Source organism: Ruditapes philippinarum, unplaced genomic scaffold, assembly GCF_026571515.1.
Source record: "Ruditapes philippinarum isolate M1 unplaced genomic scaffold, ASM2657151v2 ctg9615_1_1_1_1, whole genome shotgun sequence".
Classification (NCBI taxonomy): domain Eukaryota; kingdom Metazoa; phylum Mollusca; class Bivalvia; order Venerida; family Veneridae; genus Ruditapes; species Ruditapes philippinarum.
Genome location: NW_026867113.1, coordinates 1 through 23,320, shown reverse-complemented (window position 1 = coordinate 23,320; position 23,320 = coordinate 1). Strand labels below are relative to the sequence as shown.

The 23,320-nt window shown below is 32.4% G+C and overlaps 2 protein-coding genes across 2 annotated transcripts in view; one reads left to right on the top strand and one right to left on the bottom strand.

The window, feature by feature from the left end:
- LOC132734894 (uncharacterized) overlaps positions 1 to 21,960 on the top strand; it is a 29,403-nt gene extending 7,443 nt beyond the window's left edge. Inside the window, exons 9-11 of the mRNA XM_060721761.1 lie at positions 19,513 to 19,769; positions 20,834 to 21,339; positions 21,811 to 21,960. Coding sequence (XP_060577744.1) covers positions 19,513 to 19,769; positions 20,834 to 21,339; positions 21,811 to 21,945 — 898 coding nt within the window. The 3' untranslated portion in view covers positions 21,946 to 21,960. The remainder of the gene's footprint in view (positions 1 to 19,512; positions 19,770 to 20,833; positions 21,340 to 21,810) is intronic.
- Positions 8,748 to 12,660, bottom strand: LOC132734893 (uncharacterized). Its single transcript, XM_060721760.1, has 2 exons — positions 12,200 to 12,660; positions 8,748 to 11,686 (listed from the first exon to the last, which is right to left on the bottom strand). Exons 1-2 carry the CDS (start codon positions 12,492 to 12,494, stop codon positions 8,748 to 8,750), a joined length of 3,234 nt encoding a protein of 1,077 aa, XP_060577743.1. The 5' UTR covers positions 12,495 to 12,660.
- Positions 21,961 to 23,320: the final 1,360 nt, after the last annotated feature.

Sequence of the window (23,320 nt, the reverse complement as noted above, 5' to 3'; positions counted from 1 at the left end):
CTAGACTCTTAGGTAATTAGTATTAAAGTAATTTGAATAAAAGAAAATGGGCATTGAGGTCCTTAAAGCTAAGGTATATGTGGATAAACTATTCATCCTAACATCATGTAAAGCTGCTGTCAATGATATGTCAACCAATCTGATCCCCTAAAAGATTCCTGAATTAGATAGAAATTGTTTGCAGTATCAACATCAAAGATGTGTAACAGTAACTTTATACCACAACTTAAATCTGGATAAAGTGTGATCCCTCAGAAGCATTGATTTAGCCAATGATAAACATATGAGCATCATGGCCCTCTTCTGTTATTTAAATCCTCGTCTTTTTGTTGGGCTAATATTGTCATCTAGTCAACAACTATCACCAGGCTCAAAATCTTTGACAAGTTAGACAAGCAGAGTACCCTATTCATAAAGAATAATTACAATTTCTTCATGGAAATGAAAAATCACAATTTTTTCTTATAATAAAAATATTCACCTTAATACTTTTCTGTTTTGTGCATATAATTTCATAGCTAACATTTTATTTGATCATTGAAGAGTAAATCTCGCAGAATGCTAGGTAAAAAAGGGTGTAAATTTGTTTGTGATGGCCATTCATAAAATTGTTCAATAAGTAGAGGCATTTTATTTTAATAGTCTAGAAAAATAATAATCATGACTTGGGCATATTCACCAACTAAACAGCTTCTATCTTTGGTGATCTATGGAACAGAATTAATGCATTTATTCCATCTTGCTTTATGATATCGGAACTTACATTATGCTTGCTTCTATACTTCTTTATGACAATGAAAACCTGCGTTTTGCTGAATTCAATCATGCCTTATGATTACTGAATGCACTTTCATGTAATTGCAACCTTGTGTGTTCCCTACTAAACCATCAAACTCACATATTTTAATATGCTATATGTTTAATTGCATCTTTTTTTAAGGACAACGTATTATGTTTGGTGTTTAAGATAACATTCTATATAACTATATGTAACATGGTAGTTGTATCTTTAATTTGCTATAAATCTGCCACTTATATTGTCGACATTATGTCAAATTAAATTATTCATTTTGATCAATAATTGGCTGATTTGATGTGTCTTAGCATTCATATGCTTCAATATATTCACTGATTACAAATATAATGCAATACATGATCACTGCGCATCGACAACGAAGATGACAACGATAGCGATATTATAGTCGCATGTGACAGTACGCACTAAGCAGTTGGCAGTAAGCATAATGCGAGTTGCAATAATTTGTGTTCATATTATGACAGCAGGTGTCGCTTTGTCGGTACATCCCGTTATTTTCCGGATGATCCCGTATTTTGGCACGTGGAGTAAACAAAAGTTACGTCCACTTTATATAGGGGCGTATACAGAACAGTGTTGGTTGGGGACTGACATGTAAATTTACTAAAAAACAAGAGAACACGATGCGACAGACGAAAAGTGCGTGTTTTTGAAGATTCCGCCAGCATGTGGAAAAAAAAGTTATATATGTCTCTAATAACTCATCCTACAAGTGGCAACTCACCTCTTATACAATTGTTTACACTTCTTTTTGAGCGTGTGTGATAAGTGAAATTGAATTTTATCAAACTTAAGGTGGCACGAAGGTGACATGTGTGTGTTTTTATTTATCTCGTGCGCACGAGATACTGTGGCCACGTGTTACTAAGTCGTGGCCACGAGATAGTTAAGTCGTGGGAACGAGATACTATGTTGTGGCCACGAGTTACTAAATCGTGGCCACGAGGTAATTAAGTCGTGGGAACGAGATAACTTAGTCGTGGCCACGAGTTACTAAGTCGTGGCCACGAGATAAATAAGTCGTTGGAACAAGTTACTATGTCGTGGCCACGAGAAAGTTTAGTCGTGGCCACGAAAAAGTTAAGTCGTGCGAACGAGATAAATAACCAATCAAATTACACTATTTATATGAATTTTCCTAACAAGGATGCCCCTACTTCACTTGTCCGTAAAAGTGCCCTTTATACAAGTTATTGATTGGTCAAAGATTTAGCGTCATTGTACCCTGATTTCTGACCAAATTGCCTAAAAATTATTAGGTGTCATCTACTGATCTTTTTAGGTTATATAAACTACGGCTTATTCTTTCTAAATCATTCATCAGACAAGGATTTTGCATGAAGTGTCATGTTTATCTGACCTGTGACCTCAAACATCCTTATAGGATATCTACTGTCCATGGGCAATGTCCCTTCCCAATAAAATAAAACCAGGACTAAGTCCCTCTCAAGTTATGGTATAAACAATGTTAACAGGCCTTTGTACGTACAAAAATGACCAATTCTATCATAGAATTGTCCCAACAAAGGGCCATAACTAAAGAGATAAATAAAAACACACACATGTCACTTAGTAACTCGTGGCCACGACTTAGTACAGTACAAACTTGATTTTTTTTTGTAAAATAAAATAAATATAATTTGGCTTCACACAAACATTGTGCTTTAAATACTTTACACTGTAATTGGGCAGTATGAATATTCATGTATAGTGTTATTACAAAAATATATATGGAAGTTTCTTTTAAAGACAGGCACAACTTTACTTGACCCGTAATAAGGAAAGTAGATTCCTATACATTATGTGTATGTGTTTTTATTTAAAAAGAACATATTTAGTAAGAATTTTATAGATTTCAATAAATTTCTGTGATAAAAATATATTACTGAAAGATGTGCATAGTATATCTTTAAGCACAAATGTATGTGAATGTGGCGGTGTGTGTGGGATGTATGATCTATAATCAGACACACATATGCCCAACATTTGTAATTGACTATGCACATGTCACAAAAATAAACAACTTCCTTCTTTCCTTATTATACATGTATATTTTAATGTGTTACATACCTATTCGCCACTATTAGTGACTGAGACATTTATTAAGTTAAAAGGCCAATTAATAAGTTTTGCTTTTCAATGTCCAAGCCATTAGATAAAGACCTTCGCAATCGTAGGCAGGTGCTTAACAACTGGATGACAGCATTATATGTTTTGATAAGGGAGTATACTATGACCACTATTGCATGAAACTTACACGTATATATTCCATCCCAGCTCATCAACGTATCTTTGGGGGTAGGTTGCAGCCCTTAAGCAAGGCCTGAATCCGCCACTGTACGTATAACTGCCCCATTGAACAAAACTGTTTACGAGCATATTTTTTCTATTAGACTGTATAACATATACATGTATAAAATTATATTGCATAATCCTTACTACTTGTATTTATATTCTTTCCACTGCAATTTATGTATTAAGCGCTTGGTACGTATTTATAGCATTGTCCCCCCTCTGTATTTTAACGTATAACCACGATGGCCCTAACGGTATTCCGTAATATATACATGTACGGAAAATTCCGATGATAGGCGAATCATGGAAAAAATCCGTTGATATAGAACAGAGTTCTCGCCCCTTAACAGTTCACAAATCGCTAGACATTGTTTAAATTGTTTATCATAATGTAAGATGATCAAACATAATCCACAAAGCCTCAGACACCGAGCTTTATTAAGCATAAACACTGAATAATGGATATAAGCGAAAGCTAGTAGTAATCACGCCATGCGAGCTGTAAATCAAATAAGTCCCATTTTAACAAAATCCATCAGAGAACAAAAATAGTCAATTTTAAATGACTTCTACATAAAAGTAATACAAAAAAACTAAACCGTTAATGGTTTGTATAGAGCATGAAGAAAGGTAGCTTATACATAAGGTATAAGACGTTAACATTTTAGTATTCCAAATGGCTTGTTCCAGTTTAATAGTTATCACTCAATGAAAGAATTGGTCACTACGAAATGTTTGAATGAAATAATGAAAAATGGAATCCAGAATAATGCAACGTTTAAATATCATAAAGCAAGATGGAATCAATCATAATGCAAGTTCTAATGTCATGTAGCAAGATGGAATTAAGCATAATGCAAGTTCCAATGTCATCAAGCAAGATGGAATCAAGCATAATGCAAGTTCCAATGTCATCAAGCAAGATGGAATTAAGCATAATGCAAGTTCCAATGTCATCAAGCAAGATAGAATAAATGCATTAATTCTGTTCCATAGTGATCAGACATCAAGTATCCCTCTATCAATATTCTATGAGAATCAGTCAGTCTGCTTATCAATAGTCAGCATTATGTAAATACAGTTATAAAACAGACTACCACATACGGTTTTTATACTTGGATAAAGAGAAGCGATGTGAGGAAAGTTTGTTTAGTAAACTAACAGTGCTGATATACTAAAACTTGACCTTGGACTTCTGTGTCTTTGTTTTACCATGAGACCACTGTTCCCCTTAAGAGTGAGCTGCTTATTTTATCAAGTAGCCTATTTGAATAAAATATGTGTTAAATGTTTTATTTACTATTTGAGCCGCGTCATGACAAAACCAACATAATGTGTTTGCGACCAGCATGAATCCAGACCAGCCTGCGCAGCCTGATCAGAAACCATGCTGTTCGCTTACAGACCCTATAACAAGTAGAGAAACTGATAGCGAACAGCATGGATCCTGATCAGATGCGCAGGCTGGTCTGGAACCATGCTGGTCACAAATGCATTATTTTGGTTTTGTCATGGCGTGGCTCATTTATTTAAGCTTGATTGTAACAAAAGCTTGACACTTAAGTCATTCACATGCTTCTTAAACTAATCAGTAGCGATGTTGTATGTGGAAACGTTTGCATTACCACTGTTTGACTGAAACCATATAACTGGTATTGGTTATTAAACAGAGGGTATGGAGAGTAATTTCTTTCAAAATTATCTAAAAACATATTGTTAAAGTGGAATGGTTTGCAACATTTTAATGCTGGCAATTTTGGCAACTTAATAAAAATCCTGGGGGTGGGGGGAGGGACTGCATCTATTTCATCATTTTAAATTCTTTACTGATCAAAAATCCTCTCTAAAGGAAATTGTTTACAAATGTTATTCTTATCCCTTAATCAAGATGAATCATTGGTTTGCCCGACTGTCATCCCCCATGTCTAACAAATACTGTTATTGTCTGAAAATATTAACATGCCTATTTTGCGTACGTTGTCTCTTGGTTGAACATACTATTTTAAAACTGGATCATCCCTGCTATTTATCTGTTCCTTTATTATTCCATTGTGGGTGTATGTATATACTAACTACAGGTAAACTTCGTTTGCTTGAACTCGGATCGCCCAAATACCTCCCTTCGCTGGAACACATTGCCCAGTCCTGGCAAAATTTCTATATAATATATATTGGTCTACCTCTGATCGCTCGAACACCGATCGCTTGAACTCTCGAACCTGATCTCTGGTCCCTTCGGTAGAAATATAGTTAAAATCACACCTTTTCGGTCGAACACTGGTCGACATGTTCTAAATAAGTGACAGCCAGCGACACATGTTTTTTACACCTCGTGATCGTGATAAAGGCAATTAAGGTTAATTGATGCAACATTAGAGGTGTTGTAACTGATTTTGTTTGTTTATTTGCTGTCTTTATTAAAGATAAAAAGAAAATAACTTGTGAAATAAGTGAAATGTGCAAGTCAATATATAGATGACGTTTACCCGGACGGCTTTAATTACTGCCGTAGTGCATGTAACGTGAATTTCTATAGAATGATACTTGTAATTGTGTTTATTTTAGTAAAAGTTTTCTCAGCAGCTACTTATCACAGCCTCTTGATATATGGCATACAGCATTAACATGTGGTCCCATACGTGGAATTCGATTTCAGGTCTGTCGCTCATCCACTTCCTGTTTGCCAACTTAGTTAAATTTTCGACATTAATGGTCAATGGTAGGAAATTTTCGTAACAGTTTTCTCAGCATCTACTAATCCAACCTTTTGATTTTTGGTAAACAGCATCAACACATGGTCCCATACTGTGGGATTTGATTTCAGGTCTGTCGCTCATCCACTTCCTGTTTGCAGACTAAAATTAGTTAAATTTTCAAAATTAATGGTCAATAGTAGGAAATTTTCATAATAGTTTTCTTAGCAACTACTTATTACATCCTTTTGATATTTGGTATACAGCACCAACACATGGTCCCATACTGTGGGATTCGATTTCAGGTCTGTCGCTTATCCACTTCCTGTTTGCCGACTTAGTTAAATTTTTGGCATTTAAATGATCAATAGTAGGAAATTTTCATAACAATTTTCTCAGCAACTACTTACCACAGCCTCTTGATATGTGGTTCACAGCATTGACATGTGGTCCCATATTGTGGGATTCCATTTGAGGTCTGATGCTCATCCACTTCAGGTTTACCGACTTGGTTAAATTTTCAACATCAATGGTCAGTGGTAGAAAATTTAAGTAACATCACAGCCTCATGAATTAAACAACTCGCTATTGAAGTTTTTAAATGTCTTAACAGCATTTCTCCTAAGTATGTTCAAGAACTTGTTAATGTGCGTTCATCAAATTATAATTTTAGATACCAAAAAACTTTAGATGTACCTAAAGTACGCACAACCAATTATGGTAAAAAGAGTTTTCGCTTTGAAGCATCTAAAATCTGGAATAGTTTATCTAATGATCTAAGATGTACATCTGACTTAAATGAGTTTAAACAACTAATTGAAACATGGAGTAATGACAAGTGTGCCTGCTCTATGTGCATCTAATCGTTTATGTTCTATTTTACTTGATTCCTGTTTTTTGCTTGTAAATAAATTTAGTCTTTTCCTTGAATTATGTACTATGTATCTGTATATATGTAAAACCCTGTTAATAGATATGACTATATTTTCATTGTAAATGCTCAGATTTCATTACAATGACTATATAAATTAATTGTATGTATTTTTATCTTATGGTGTCTGTTTGTTTTTGTTTTCTTTGTTTCTTATTATCATTTTCTATATTTTGTTCATGTCGGATACAAGCTTAAAGCTTATGTTTTGTACTGTTAATCATAACCGACTATAAATAAAGTTTGTCTTACTGTCTTACTGTCTTATGATATTTTGTATACATATGCAACCCGGCCTTTTCTGTCTTTGACCCATTTTTAATAAAATGTGGATTGAATCACAAACTTTCTGCTTGTTAACTCTCTGCACTCCACTGAGCTATTCTGTCTTATCATTGGTGCATGGTAAAAATAACATTTAAATAATTTTGATACAATGTAATTAGCAATTGATTTGTACTAGTGATATAGTTAAAAATAATACAACGAAGCACTGAAATATGTATGCACAATGGACTTCTTAACATTTTCAGACAATACTTGCAGCGCAAACATGATAGTTACTAAGGTGTTCAAAACCAAGTTTAAACAAATAGTTACCGTTACTTTTGATATTAAGAACATTGACTTAACAGTGAGTAAAGTTGTAAATTTTCACATGCACTTCAATTTTGCCTGTAATGTTTGTACAAGAAAGTCATTATATTTAAAGTGGTTCACACTATAATATGTACTGGTATGTCTGTTTATCTTTCTTGCCATGTAGGTTTTACACAAACAGTACCATCTTATTTCCTACAAAACTTCTACAAATAAAAACTAAAAACACTCGAATGCAATATGCGAGAACGCTTGTATAGAACTACAAAGTATAGAAGTGACAAAAAAAAAATAATTCAAATTCAATGCCAAATATTCGGACTAACAAACAATAAATTATCAAATATTACAGATTTAAAGCCTGAGTTACAAACATACGTTTCTCTAAAGAATCCTTTATATAACCATCTTTGGCTGAATCGGTTTTCCACCGGCCGTGCCTTTTCAGACAACGTTCAGACACACCGGATGCATTAGCAACAGTGCTGGCCCCACTGGCTCTTAAAGAATGTGTACCTAAATTACTATTAGGTGCAATTAATCTCAATTTGGACTTAATACATTCTCTTGTTCTAGTATAACTTAATTTCTTATTCTTATTAATGAGAGATGGTCTATTTTTTGACCTGAATGCTGGTTTGAATAAAAAATCATCCGATGACAGAGATAAATTTGCTTTTGAAACATATCTTTTTAACATATCTATAGGACAAGCAGACGACGTTCCCTTAGAAATTACAATTTCTGAACCGTCACGATAAATATCAGTTTTACTTTGAGTAACCTTAACTACTAAGTGATCAGGATTGAACAGAATATCCTTGCAACGCAAGTTACACACCTCACCTATTCTCATGAAACCAGAATATGCTAATAATATCATAGATAAGTCTCTAAGATCAATCACATCACATGAATCTTCATATTTGGAACATAATGTCTGTAACATATCTGAAGATATAACGTCTTTTTTCTCTACAGGTTTTGAATGAATACGATTTGCCGTGTTTAATAGTAACTTCACAGTATTATTTTCGGTTGGATCGTCCATATCGTTCATATTGTGAGCCCATTTGATACCGTAGTTTGCGCTAGAAATGACATGGTTAGATTTTCCTTCATCCAATAAATGTGTAAAGTACATGGCGACCGTAATTGAAAGAGCTGGCAATGCAGATACATGCTTTTGTTCACAAAAGTTTTTGAAATGCGCAAAACTTGATTTGTATTTTGTCACTGTATTGTCAGATTTTGATTGGACCAAATACTCAGCCATATGATCTGCTATTACGTCATCCTGTATACCGGCAACATCCATCTTTCGTTTCAGATTGTCTTTTAGGTTAATACCTGTTAACGATAAAGTATTGTTAAAACAATGTCATACAAATATAATAAACTGAACATGAAATTAAGGTATACACTTCAAAGCCAACATATCAAAAGCCAATGGATTTTTTGAAAAACAACCGTTTTTGCCTTTTCCTGGCCAAATAACATCTTTTCTACCAAGATTGATTATGCCTTTAATAAACTTTCTATGTTTTCCCGAGTAATCAAATAAACAAGGCCAAAAAGGTGCACTTTTCCAAAAAGGAACGACTAGTGTGCAGTTCGCACCCTCACACATAATTTTGTGTATACATTTTACAACCAGCCTAGGGGGCGGAACTAGCCAGTTTACGTGATGTTGCCAAGATTCTGACAAAGCGTCAACACCATCGGTACCCGGCACCCACCAACGTGAATTAAACTTAATGCATTTATTATTTAAATGTGATGCAAATCTATCTATAGAATATGGTCCCCATATATGATTTAAATATTGAAAGACATACGAGGAAACACTCCAATCATCACAGTCATAACATCTGCTTAGAAAATCTGCTCTTTCATTATCTTCCCTCGGAATCCATTCAGGGCAAATTACTATATTTTCTTTTTCACACAATGTGTTTAATTCTACAACACTGCTATGTATATTTTGCGTTTTACTACCATTTACTAAAACGGACTTTACGTTTTTGTTGTCTGAGAAAACCTTAACATAAGCGTTTTTCAAAATATTTGAATGCGAATAAATAACTCTGTTAACTGCTTCTGTTTCACGCCAAGTCGAACTTAATGACTGTTCATATTCAGACCATTGGCCTACAACCTCTGAACACGAGTCCACTTCCGGGGACCGATTAACATTTTTACCAGATATGCCATCATTTTGGGACATTATCGGACTTGTTTTGTCTACAGCCTGAAATTTTTTCATACTTATCTTGTTTGCTTTATCCGCTTCCGGGGAACATTTTGCAACACACTTACTTGCCTGGTCCACTTCCGGGGACCATCTGATAACTAAATTACTAGCAGTGTCCACTTCCGGGGACCATTTTTTCGTAATGCTATTTTCTATGTCCACTTCCTGGGACCATTTTGTAACTATGTTATTTGCTGTGTCCACCCCCGGGGACAGACTTATAACTACGCTACTTGCTGTGTCCACTTCCGGGGACAAATCTAAAAAATTCACATCCGGGAACAAATCTACTTTACCCATACTGTCTACTTCCGGAAACGATTGCGACCTTTCTGTTAATAACTCACCCTGTGCATCATGTGAAAAATACTGACTTAAACATTCACAATGTATCATACTGCTTGATAGCTTTTCTGAAAAATTTGAAAAAACTTCTGCTTTCTCTATGTAACCTCCATAGCCTACATCGCTGGCGTCTATAAATACATTATACAAACACACATGATCGTGTTTCAAATTTTTACCTTTTTGGTTCAATAAACGAACGTTTTCTTTCCAAAATATTAGCTCTTCCAAAGCTTGAACGGAAACTAAAATGCAAGCATTCCAGCTTGCCCTTGAATTAATACATTTAAACATTTCCCTGGTCATTAAGCGTACTTTATTTCCTATAACGCTTTGTAATGAAATAATGTGCCCTACAACACCGGCTAAATGCTTCACAGGAAGTAATCTTTCTTCGCAGCACTTAACTTGATAAATGCAAGAATCAAGAACAGATTCAAACCTCTGAATTCGTTCTTCAGAAATAAATAACAAATTATGTTCCATATCTAAAATATGGCCTAACCACGTGACACATCGAGAAGGTAACCAGTTGCATTTTTCGTCTGCAAGTAAGAAACCGAACTCTAAAATAGTTTGTTTTGTGTACTCACTAGATTTTAACGCAAGTTCATAATTTTGATCGCCACCGATTCCGTCATCTAAAAACATGATAATTCTATGACTTTGTGAACGTAAATAAGCAACTACTACCTTCAATACTTTTGTAAAAATGTGACCTGCTGTTTTGATGCCAAATGGTAAAGAATTAAAAACAAAGTATTTGACTTGACCTTTTTTCGAATATGAAAAACCTAAGTAAGTCCTGTGCTCAGCAAAAATATCAATGTGATGGTATGCCCCTTTTAAATCAAAAGTAAACAAAAAAGAATTTTGTTCAAATAAAGCCTCTGCCACTTTAATATCTTCAAATTTTATTTTAAATTGATGCAAACACGGATTTATGTGTCTACAATCTAACACTAACCTTGGTTTTCCTTTTCTGTTGTATGCTACAGTGAGAGGATTTACTACATGTGGAATTACTTCACTTCTAGAAATAATGCCTTTAGACAACAAATTCTCAATTTCTTTTTCTACAAACTGTAAATTTTCTCTTGCCGATTTGTTATTTCTTAACACGGCTCTTTCTGGAATGTCTTTAAGCGGCAATCTATAACCCTTGTTAATGACATCCGAAATATACTTACTGTCCGTAGCTTCTGACCATTTCGAAGCATGACGTCTCAAACGCCCTACAGGGGATAAAACGTCATGAATATTGTTCTCTTTTACCATCTGAGAATTATTATTCTCAGAGATATCTATGCCTTCTTTAAAGACAACCGATACAGTTTCTTTAGCATTTTTATCTGCAATTAATACACTAGTATCACAAAAAATACTTATCTTATTGTTATTAAAGGCAGAACTGACAGGACATTCCTGTGACCCCTTCCAGTGTCCCGGCTTGCCACAAGCAAAACATAAACCAGGTGGACGACGGGAAGTTGACTGTGAAACCGGAACTGTTTGGTTCATGACAGCAACAGGCGGTTTCCTCTTATATGGATGCCGTGCTGAACGTGCTTTCTTCGCCCTTTCCTCTCGCATTTTCTTGTTGGCCCGTGCTTCGGCTTTCAAGATTTTCTTCTCGTCATCAGACCCATCAGCCAATGGGTTAGCCTCGTATTCGTTAACTAAACGCCAACCCATGTCCGACCCGTCTGCCAATTGAATCAATTTTTGTCTGTGTGCTACCAGCTCTTTTACTAAAAATAAACCAAAACATGTGAATTTCGACTTCGAAAAAATATGCATACATTCGCTTTGTACGTTATCAAAAAGAATAACTTAATTAACTAAATATTTCAAAAATCCTTTTCATAAATACTGTAAAAGGAATAAACTATACAAATTTGAATATACAAGATAATAAAGATAGGTTAAAATATACCTCATTTGTGTAATGAAACTTGAAATAAATGATTACTTAATCATTTTCTTTTGCAGTAAATAACTTGAATAACAAACAAATCTAGACAGAAATATCCAGACATACCGATATATTATTCAATACACGCATCCAATTTTTTTTTAACTACAAATAATATTACATAGTCGTGATTCATGCAAAATATTAGTTACACTGTGATAAAATCACCGTTATATTTTACATCAAGCGTTACCTATAGAACATTCCTATCTGATAACAGTGAATCACTAATCCTGTGTTATACAAACAAATTTGTAATTCAATGTCTAATAAATGTAATAATATTTACCTTCTGCAATCTTTTCCCTGCTTTCGATAATTTTATCGTTTTGCAACATTTTGTCTGCAGAATCTAAAGCAGCAGTTATCTTACAATTATATTTGTACTGCTCTTCGTTTGACTTTCTTTTAAATTTAGGAATGCCAGTTAAAATGGTAGAAATCTGATTTAAATGTTCAAAAGTAGAATTTCCACTTATCTTATCCAAAAGTTTCTCCATATCAGAAAGCATCGACTGCTTAAGATCTCCCAAGGTATCTTTCAGTCTGTCATCTACTAACCGCTGTACTTCGTAAGAATCCATGTGTGAGTGTCCCTAAGAGTTGCTCGCTAGAAACTGATTTCCGAATATGAAAACCCCGATTAAATACAGCTCGAATCATTCGAGCGAACAAAGAATGTACATAAACCGGTTTTGTATTAAAAACGCTAGTACAAAGGTACTCATCTATACGTTGTAACGATGAGTACCAAATATAAATGGGAGGTTTACAAAAATTTCTTTGTGCAAAATTTCTTATTACTTTTGAAACTGTGAATTCTAAGCATGAAGATGTGCCATTCTACAGTAAGCTGTTTTACTAAAAAGGATACAAAATTTAATGAAGGTACAAACAAGAAAGTTTTTTTATAAGTTTTATATTAATTTGAATACAATGCATGTTTGGCCTGCCTTTCTTTTTTTTTCAAAAAAAAATGTTTTTTTTTAACAGTATACTGGTATATATGAAGTTAATATATAAAAAATGTATAAGAGAATAGAAATTTCTACCTGTAATTTTTAATGTGTTCCCATACTTGGATAAATCATTTATTTTACCCAAATACATTCAATCATGAATTAAACTATGTCCGCCCTTTTAATCATATTAAATACAAAGTCAGTACATAACTTCCTGGTATAGGCAATATTTTATGGAAGTGCATGTAGTGTGCTCATTTTTATGACTGTTATATGATGTTTGGGAAATATATACAGTAATAAGTCATTAATGTTTGACATGTACCAAATACCTTAGTAGTGACAGAATGAATACATTGACACACATTGTACTTTAATAACACAGAAGCTTACAATGTAATATCACTATCTGCTGTTATTCGGAGCCTTAATCTTAAGGTAAAATGTTTATTTTTATGGATTTCTCAAATATCAATCTTTTTCTTTTGAAAAACAACCTTTTTATAATTAGAATAAATGTTATGTATTTATGTTTTATCATTGAAGTAAAATGACTTTAAACTATAATGCTTCAAACTAAATGCTTATGATTTGAAAGAGGTCTCCAGGACTGTGTATATTGTATATAAATCATGTTTGAAAAAAAAAGCAGTGGTAGATTTAAGATGGAAATTGTTAAAGATGACCATAATTATATGAATTTATTTGGCACCTTTGCTAGAATTGAGGACACTTCCGTCAAGGCAATGCTCACCAATATTAAAATATGTTGCTTTTTATTTGTACTTTTTGTCATTCATTCTGTCATTCATTTTACATAGTAGATCAATAGGTTAACAAAATCATTGTACCCTATGTTGTGAGCCGATACAATTCAAACATGTGTTATTTCCAATCACTGAACCTTTTTTTGGGAGCCTATATATTAATATTTACTTGTACCTTTCTCGAGATAACAGGAAGTAGATATGTTTAAAGATTGTGTGTTAGAAAGATGGTTAAAAGTTTCATCATAGCCTTGTTGTTAGATATGCTAAATAGTGGTTGAAGCAGCTTAATTAATTAACATCAAAATAAATTAATGTTTAGGATGTTTATTTTTGTCAACTTACCTTAAGTGGAGTTGTACAGGTATTTTGTAAAGTTTATTCACTTAAGTTAAATGCAAAGATATAAAGAATATGCTATTGCAGTGTAAAATATACATGAGAGATAAATGTTCTTAAAGCTGAATGATATAAATTCAAAATAGGAATAGCTGCAGTAAGGAGATTTTTTTTGTTGTGACTGCAGAAAATGCATGCTAAAAGTGAATGCAAGACATAGGAGGAGTTATTGTTATAGTGGAATATATACATTAGTGTTAATGTTTTCTAGAATTTCTGTGACTGACATGAATAGGTGATTCTTTAGGATATGTAAACATGCTTTATTGTTAACTTAATTACTGGTATGCAAGATATAGTTTTGCTAACATAATTTACAAATTTACTGTCATACTGTGTGAATTCTGAAATATTTTACAAAGATAAAATTTCTTATATTTTGTTCTAGTGTTAGGTAGTTTAATTTGCAAAAGTATATTTGTCACCATTTCATGAACATAATATACATAATAAAAGTACAATACCAGGCCTCTTTTTACTTATGTAAAAGTTCAGACTGCCTTGCTCATTTCCAATGGCAAATTTCAATTTCCTAATCAAAGGACAAATATTCCCAATTCTAGATTAGAAATTTACACACTACATGAAAACATCTGTTAAAAATTGAGCTATCTGTTTTTATTATATAAACAATTTATTTATATAAACAGTTTATTTAATAAAGATAACCCCATAAGAATGATTGTTTATTTGCCAAGTTGATACTTTGTATAAAAAAAAACAACAAAAAAAACAACATTTATGAAGAGGATTTTCCCAAATTATATGTTTTGTCTGTCAAAAACATTTTTCTACTCTGAGTTGGCTTATATTGTGACTCAAATTGCCCCAAATTTCTTAGGCACAGTTCCCCAAAATAAGAAGGAGAATGCCGAGATACTTTCAACAAAACCTGAGTATATTTTGAATAATCATTTATTCATGTTTAAGATATAATCTCAATGAAATAAACACAATATTTTAATATCTCATATACTAACCTCCCACTGTTTTACTTACAACACCTGAAGCCTAATTGAACAGTTGTGATATAAGATATTTTATATACTAAGTATTGATCTTACTTGATTCTGTAACAACACTGTAGCTCTTCACCTGCTATAGAGACTTAACAGACAGACAAGTGAAGAAAGATACTTAAACTCAAATAAAACAATTTATTGTTAAAATTTTGATTTTTATACTGCAAAATTGTATTTATTTAGAGGCATGGACCTTAAATAACTTTAACAAAGAGAATTATATGTTGTTTTTTTTTTTTTTTTATAGAAATAAGGACTAGAATTTTTTGTTATACATGTAGTCTGAAATGATTAGAACAGGGAATGTAGAGCAGGAAGACAAGTGTTCCTTTACATGCATAAAATTAATTTATTACATGCTTTTCTGTGGTTTATAGAAATATATCAGTGATATAAAACTGGTAATTTCACTTTTTGAAACAGTGAAATTACCACTTTGATAATTTCACTGTTTTGAATTTTAGCCCCTTACGTTGTTTCAGTGAAATGCCAGCGTGCACAGTACTGGGTACCAACTGAATGACGTGACGTCGTAAATGACGTCACGTTGTATTATCATTTGGCGCACTTTTCATTCGGTATTATGTTTAATGTCTTTTTAAAACGTTTCTTTGCATATAATAAAAAGAAAATTTGTTTAGTTTAGTGAAAGATCGAAATATATTTCACCTTGTGAACACCAAAAGTACATATTTCACTCGTGGCTGCGCCACTCGTGAAATATACCTTTTGGTGCTCACTCGGTGAAATATATTCCGATCTTACACTGAACTAAACAAATATCCTCTATATGCATAGCAATGATACAAAAAATGTTTATGTTTAAGACACACTTAAAATGTCAAACAAAAAAATCCTTTTCATCATACTTGAAAGTGATGCAGTTTTATTTTTGTGGAGCCTGCTTGCGAGGATGTTGACATAGTTGTCTTAATAACGGTTCAATGTATATACATGCATATGTGTGTTAGTGAATGCATCTGTCCATATATGCTTGTCCGAGTCATAGCTCTATCATTGATATTTAATGGGCAGAATTTCAAATAACTTAGCACAATGTTTATAATAATGAGATAGCATGTTGTGCGCAAGAACCGTGTTACGTTGTAGCAAGGTCAATGGTCAAGGGCATACTTTAAGGTCAGATGCAAAACAATGGTCTCAAATAGAATGTCTACATCATAACTATCACTAGCTGGTGGAATTTCAAATAACCTGGCACAAATGTTCAACATCATGAGATAGCATGCCGGGCGCCCGATTAAGTAGGTCATACCTAAAGGTCAGATTTGACAGTGGGCTCGACATGTTGCCCTTGGCCATCTTGTTTTATGAAGTTAAGTAAAAACAAAAGTGATTTTACGATACTATTGTATCAAATCAATTCATTAATTCAGTGTACCTATATTATTATACCACTTTCTAACAGACTGATTGATAGTTGATAGGTCCATAGATAACATTTTTATGTGGGAATTATTACTTGTTTATTGTCCATTGGTAATTATACAGTATGGTTTGTCTTATTCAGAAGATATGTATTTTGCTTGTTCATTCAGTAGTCCATAAACCTGTACACTTGTTATTATTCAATATTTGGCATGGTCATTGTGTACTTTATTGGTTTGGAGATAGTTTGTGAGGAAATAATGAAGGTGGGCTGAATTAATTAATAAGGTTTTGCTGGAATGTTTGATAAAAAATTTTGGCTAAAATATTACAGATTTTACTTTACTGGACTTTAAAGTAGACATATTTAAAGTACTGGTATGTCACTTCATGTTATTTTTCTGCACTTATTTTGCAAGGTTTCAAATATGTAGTGTATTGGTAGTTTACATATTGTATTTGACATAAAAGAGCCTGAATAAATAACAATATTATTAAAAAAACCATTGAAGCACATTTTTTTCACAGCTAAAGTAAAGGGATGTAGGGGATTTTCCCCATTCAGGAAGTTAGGGTGTATGTTTTTATCAAATTAGTTAATTTGGCCATGATTGATAGCAAGGGGAATTTGTAATTAAGTGATGGAGATAAACCACCTCCTGTCATCTTGTATTAGCTAAAACTTGTAAATTTATTTACATTTTTAAGGTAGATAAGAATAAAACATTTTAAATGTGTTTAGAAATAATAATGACTTGCTTATAAATAACAGGGTAAAGCTAGCTTGAAAATTCATTGCAGTATATTCCTCACTTTAATGATGGGTATGGGTTATGGCTTTATTCACATATTGTGCAGGGACTAGGAAGTTGAGTCCAGTAATGTACAAACAAGATTCACAATCTTTGATACCACCATGTTTTTACTTTTAAGTGTTGTTGTTTATAAACTCTAGAATCTTAATTATATAGGGGGGGGGGAATTTTTGTAAAATTGAGTATTTTCACCAAGTAGATGCTGTATCAGGAAGGAAATATTTGGAGATTTATACTGGTATCTAGGTTACGGATCTAAATGGTATTTGGATGTACATTTTGTTTTGAGATTGTGAATGGTATGTATGTATTAGAACAAGAGCAATGATGACGTATATGTTTATATATGTATGTAAACAGTAGTGAATTGACAAGGTGGCAAGGTGGATGTATTGTTGTTGATATTTAGTGAAGCATGTGAGATTTATAGTATATACCTCTTAATAGTGTTATCTTAAATACATCTTTCTTATATCTTAAATAAGTATAGAAATATATTCGATAAATTTTATACATCTCATTTGGATTTCTCTATTTACATTACTTTTGAATGATGAAAATAAAGGGAATTTTAGTACATTATTGTACAGATGGGATTTTAAGCTTTTAATAAATGATTTAAATGCAATTATTATAAGTGATATTGTTTAAGAATTATTGCTTCCTAGATTAATGGATATACATGTGCATTCCTTTTGGACTTTGTGCCTAGGTTTAAGTTTGTTTTAAAGTAACTATTGGTTTCAGCAAGTTCTTAGTAAAAAAACAAAATGGCTGATCGGTTAAAGAAACTGACACTATAGTACAATACGATTCAAATCAATCCCGCTGCAGAAGCTTAATTCTTGTATTTTAGAAATCTTATTCATGTAAGCATAGGAAAGGTCGGTAGATTTACTCTGGTGCCAGTACATTTGTGTGTAAAATGTTGCACCTGAGGTTTTCTTCTGCAATTAATTTGGGTCATATGACCATTAGCTAATAAGACTTAAATAAGGAAACTTAAAGAAAAATAACAATAAAAAAACAGGTAAGGACCATAATTTAAGGTTCTCTCCATTTATCCCCTTTCCATTTATGTAGAAAATGTTTCGCAAAAAGTTATTTTAAGTCATTGAAAATGTTTGATGCAAACTTTAAACTAATTATTGATATTCATTTGTGTTCTAAATTGTCATTAATTTTTATCCCTTGTCAAAATTTTGCGACACCCTCTAGTATAAAAAACTTGTATCTGTGTCTGTAAGGGATATAAATTTTAGTACTTTACTTAGGATGACAGCTTGATAAGTGTTATAATGTATGTAAAGCAGATGAACTTTGGCTGTATTTATGCTACACATCTATAATCTATCTTTTTGATCTATTCATAAACTTCCTCATTTATATTTACAGGGGCTACAATGTGTGTTGACTTTATCATTAACTATTCAAACAAGTGTAAATTAATAGTCTGTTGACATTCAATATCCCTTTTTAAGATAACATAAATTATATGTGAATTTATTCTATAAAACTGTTCTAAATATGTTGTTTAGAAAGTTGTTGTTTCATTGCTACTGGTTTTATACTAATTAAACATGCCACAATTGCAATAGATGGATAAATTTATATATACCAAAAAAATACAATTATTAAACTTTTGATAAAGTCTAAACAAACCAGATAAACGGCAAGAGTTTTGAAAAGATGGAAATTCTTAAGATCCCTAGGAGAATGCTTTTTAAATTAATTTATGCCTATTAACAGGCAGAATATTGGGTTGCTAGTCTACCTTTTATTGTTAGTTCTGTATTTTCTTAGAGTTATTTGAAATTTTAAGTCTATTATGAGGAGGTTTAAATCTTTAAGCAATATTGGCAGGCCTGAAACTAAGCATGAAGTCCAGCCATGTCGTTGATTTGCTGTTGATTCTTTAGTTAAAGTCAGTTATGTCCTGAAATCTTCAAATAATCTGCAGTTTCAAACCTACACAGCTTTTCCAGGAAGAGGTTATTCAAAATGATACAAAATAATTACAATGTACATGTGTTTTTAAAAAGAATACCAATATTTGTGGTGATTCAATGGAAATGATGTTGACTATCCTCTGTTACATCTTTAAATAGAGAACTTAGCATATAAAACTTATTGAATGATGCTGAATTGTACCATTTGATATGAAGGCTCTTATATTATATCACAAAACTATTAAGATTTGACTTTTACATTCTGATGGTATATTATGTATATGTTTGTATATTTTCAGAGAGACAAATGATGGTAACGATACTGACAATGATGTTTTCCGCAGCGGTTCTGAATCTCCACAATTTACACAGTTCACTTTGCCGGTCCAGTCCGACCCAAAACAGCGGCGTGCCACAGTGAGCGGTGGTTCCCCCACACTTTCACGACCTTTGTTAGTGATCGAGGACATTGATACACCTAGCAGACCAAAATCCTTCACCATTGCAACAGCATCAGGAGTTATGCCTCATGAAATCATAATTAACTCCCCTTCTGGTAAATCTTTTTCTAGACAAATAAAAACATGCATAATTATGTTTGCTTGAACTGGCCTTTGGTTTTTATAATTGGCTAAGCTTTTATAACTCCTTAGTTTTTGCATTGATATAAACAATATTCAGGCATTTTAAAAAATCGTCAAAAAATTTACGAGTGCTAGTTATTGATAAAAGAATATAATTTGTGAATTGATTTTTGTTCCTTATTTTATTAGAAGTATAGTAAATTGTTTAATAAATATAATTTAACATAGTTTTCTTAAAGTACTATTCAAATATTCAAGTAGAATTGTTGGATAAGCCAGTGAATGAATATTCTTCCCTATATGTAAAAGATATCCTTGTGACAAGCCTTTAATGTATTGTGCAATTACTTATAGATATGTACATGTATATTATATTTATTTATACAAAAAGTCATTTTTTTTTATTTTGGCTTTTACAAAATGAACGTGTAAAAAACATATTATTCTTTGGAATAAGTCTGACAATTAGTAACAAGGAAATTAATAAAATTGCATGTTGGGCCGATATAAAATCTTTATGTTATAACTTCATTACTATTATGTGTTTAATAAATTGACGGGATAGAATATTGTTGCAAAGGGAATATCTGTAGTTGTATCAATCTTATAACTATGATTTGATTGTAATATTTAAAGTGTTATCCTATATGAAGTATGTATACGGATTAAAATATCTACTTAATTAATTGAAGAGTCTCAAACAGTGTGTTGAGATTTTTGGAATAGACCAAAAGGTGTTGAGGAATGTTTAGAAAAAAGCAAGGATGATGTATTATGGTATATATTTTGTTAATTACAATATAGTTTATGTTGTCATAAGTTTTACTCACGATGTTAAACAGCGTACTTCGAAAAAGGTATCTTGAAAAGCATCTCACATCTTCCTGTATACTCCTTGTATGTCCTTTACAATTATGATGTGACTTAAAATCAGACAAAAAAAAACAAAAAAAAGGTATCTAAATTTTTATGATGTTTTTTTTTCTTTGCTTTTCAAAACATGATGTTATCTTATACATTTGTACTTTACTTTCAGGAGACAATCTGACAGACCTACAGAGATTAACGTCTGCTGTAGAAAAGAGACAAGATTATAAGACAAAGTCTACCCCTCCTTCTCTAGAATACAAACCAAAGAGCAACGCTCCAAAATTGGAATTTAGTGTTCTTAAGCCTACACCAAAAATAGTGGAACCTAAAGACAGTGGTGAAAAGGTGGCAGATATAGTTGACAATAAGGAGATTGTGGGAAATAATGACACAGCTAAAGACAATTCTGAAAATGTTACTAATCTTGATGTTAGTGAAGAAGTAAAAGCAAAAGAAGATTTAGATAGTGGTGTTGAACCTTTAAGTGATGACATGACATCAGAAAGTTTATACGAGCGTACAAGTCAGTCGCCAGAAAGATTGTTAGACAGTTCAACAGATTCTGTTCCTCCTAGTGAAAGCTCTATGGAGTCGTCACAAACATGTACTTCATCTTTGGAGAGTTCCAGTCACTCTCCACCATTAGAGGAAAGTTCCCTACCCAGCAAAAGGGTAAGTAACTCTTGTAATCATAGAAAAAGTACTCTTATGAAACTCTTCAAATTTGAGGTATTATTTTTACATGGTTTGAATTCTATTTTTCTTAAATGCATGACTACCTTTTCATTGTCATAGACTTATTTTCTTCATTTATAAACTTACTTTCTTTGGGCTGTTTTTTTTTTCACTTATAAAATATGTAATATGTCATGATTATTTTCATATATTGTTTCACACCTTTGTTCTCATTGCCATGACATTGTAGTTTTGGGTTTGAAAACTCTTATAAGATAATATTTCCCAGTAAATAGAGTTTTGAGAGACTTGAGAGACTTGTCATGATTTCTCTTTATCAGTTTTAAAATAAATTTTTTTATATTTGGACAATTCTACAAAGACTCAAAACTTTATTTTACTACCATCTTGCATACAGGTGCTTGCATTTTCAATATGATTTAATTGAAATTTTTGATCATTTGTCAGAAAATGTCTGTCTCGGAACTGTTTGTAGAGAGCTCTTTGCTAGAATTGGTAATGCAGATTTATATATTATTATTTCACTATTTTATCAGATATACAGATATTGATATTTGTCACCATACTGCAGGTAAAAAGTAACTGGGGATCATTTTGACATAATTATGTCAATGCTAAAGTAAATTACGAAACTGTTTGGTCTTTATAAACTCAGTTCTTGTATTTTTATGTTTGGATTCTATAGATTAACAATGGATAGCTGCCAATAAAAAACAGCAAAAGTCTTTTAAACAAGTTCAACAAGGTATTAGTTAATATAGTTAATTTGGAAATGATAAAGGAACTATTTAAGTGAACACCAAATTAAAATACTACTGGGTATTTATCTCTATTACTCATTCAATTGAAAAAAGGTTCTGCAGTATGGTGCAGTTTTAGCTTTTATTGCCATATTTTCTAAAAAAAATTATTTTAATCCCAAGGGCTTCTCAAACATTTACCATCTGACACCGTGTTGTTTGACGTCACTTTTTTCCTATTTGTCCTAGTTTACTTGATTAGTTAATGTTCTCACCCAGAATAATGTTTTTCATATTTTATGATTTACACATTTATTCATGAAAAGAATGTTAAATTGGATACACACAGTTATAAAAGAGCGCAGTCATTGTAAAGACTCAGGTACTAAAAGAGCTGTCATGATAGAAACATTATTGATGGTTCCTCAAGATTTTTCTGTCAATCAATAATAAGCACACATTTGAAAAAATCAATAATTTTATCAAATTATTAAATTAAATGTCTAGAAATTATGAAAAGACATATCCAGGTCTACTGCCGTTGTCACATAATGGACATATGTCATAACAATGATGACAAAATATGTTCCGGAAAAAAATGATGCATTGGGCATTTAATATAATCAAGACAAATCATAATTGTATGAACAGAACATTTATTTTACTGAAATCATGTAATTTAAAACATATATGAAAGTGAATAACAGACAAGTAATTATTGGTTGATTGTCAATATTTGTCATCCAATATTTATATATTGTTAATACACTTTGCACTGAATCATTGACAGCTCTAGGTACTGGTACTAAAATGGCTTCCTTATCAAATGATAGGTCATGAAATTTGTCATTTTAAAAATCGTAAGCCCATCAACTACGCTTAATAGCACCTCAGGTCATCCTAGGTTTCAGTCTTGGTGTGTCCTGCACATGTTTTTCTGTACTGTGTTATTGAAGACTGAGTTATGTCTTAAACGTATGGGAAAGTTGGCAGTTCCTTCAAGCTTGCAGTTGCAAGGGGGTTAATCCATGCGCGCGCATCCTTAAAGTTCTGATACCGCGAACACTTCATCGGCCGGTATTTCGAAGAAAAACGAGTGGTCTGAAGAAATCAGAAAAGGTTATGAACTTAATTTGTTTTGCAAAGAAGATGTCCTAACTTCTAGTTTTTATATACAAAATGTCTTGAAGTAACTCTTTCCTGTTTTGTCAGTATTC

Bases quoted from the DNA above. Each gene is read 5' to 3' on its own strand.
- LOC132734893 (XM_060721760.1), bottom strand. From the start codon at position 12,494: ATGGATTCTTACGAAGTACAGCGGTTAGTAGATGACAGACTGAAAGAT. The intron at 11,687-12,199 runs GTAAATATTATT...GTTTATTTTTAG, and splicing joins CAGGGAAAAGATTGCAGAAG to TAAAAGAGCTGGTAGCACAC.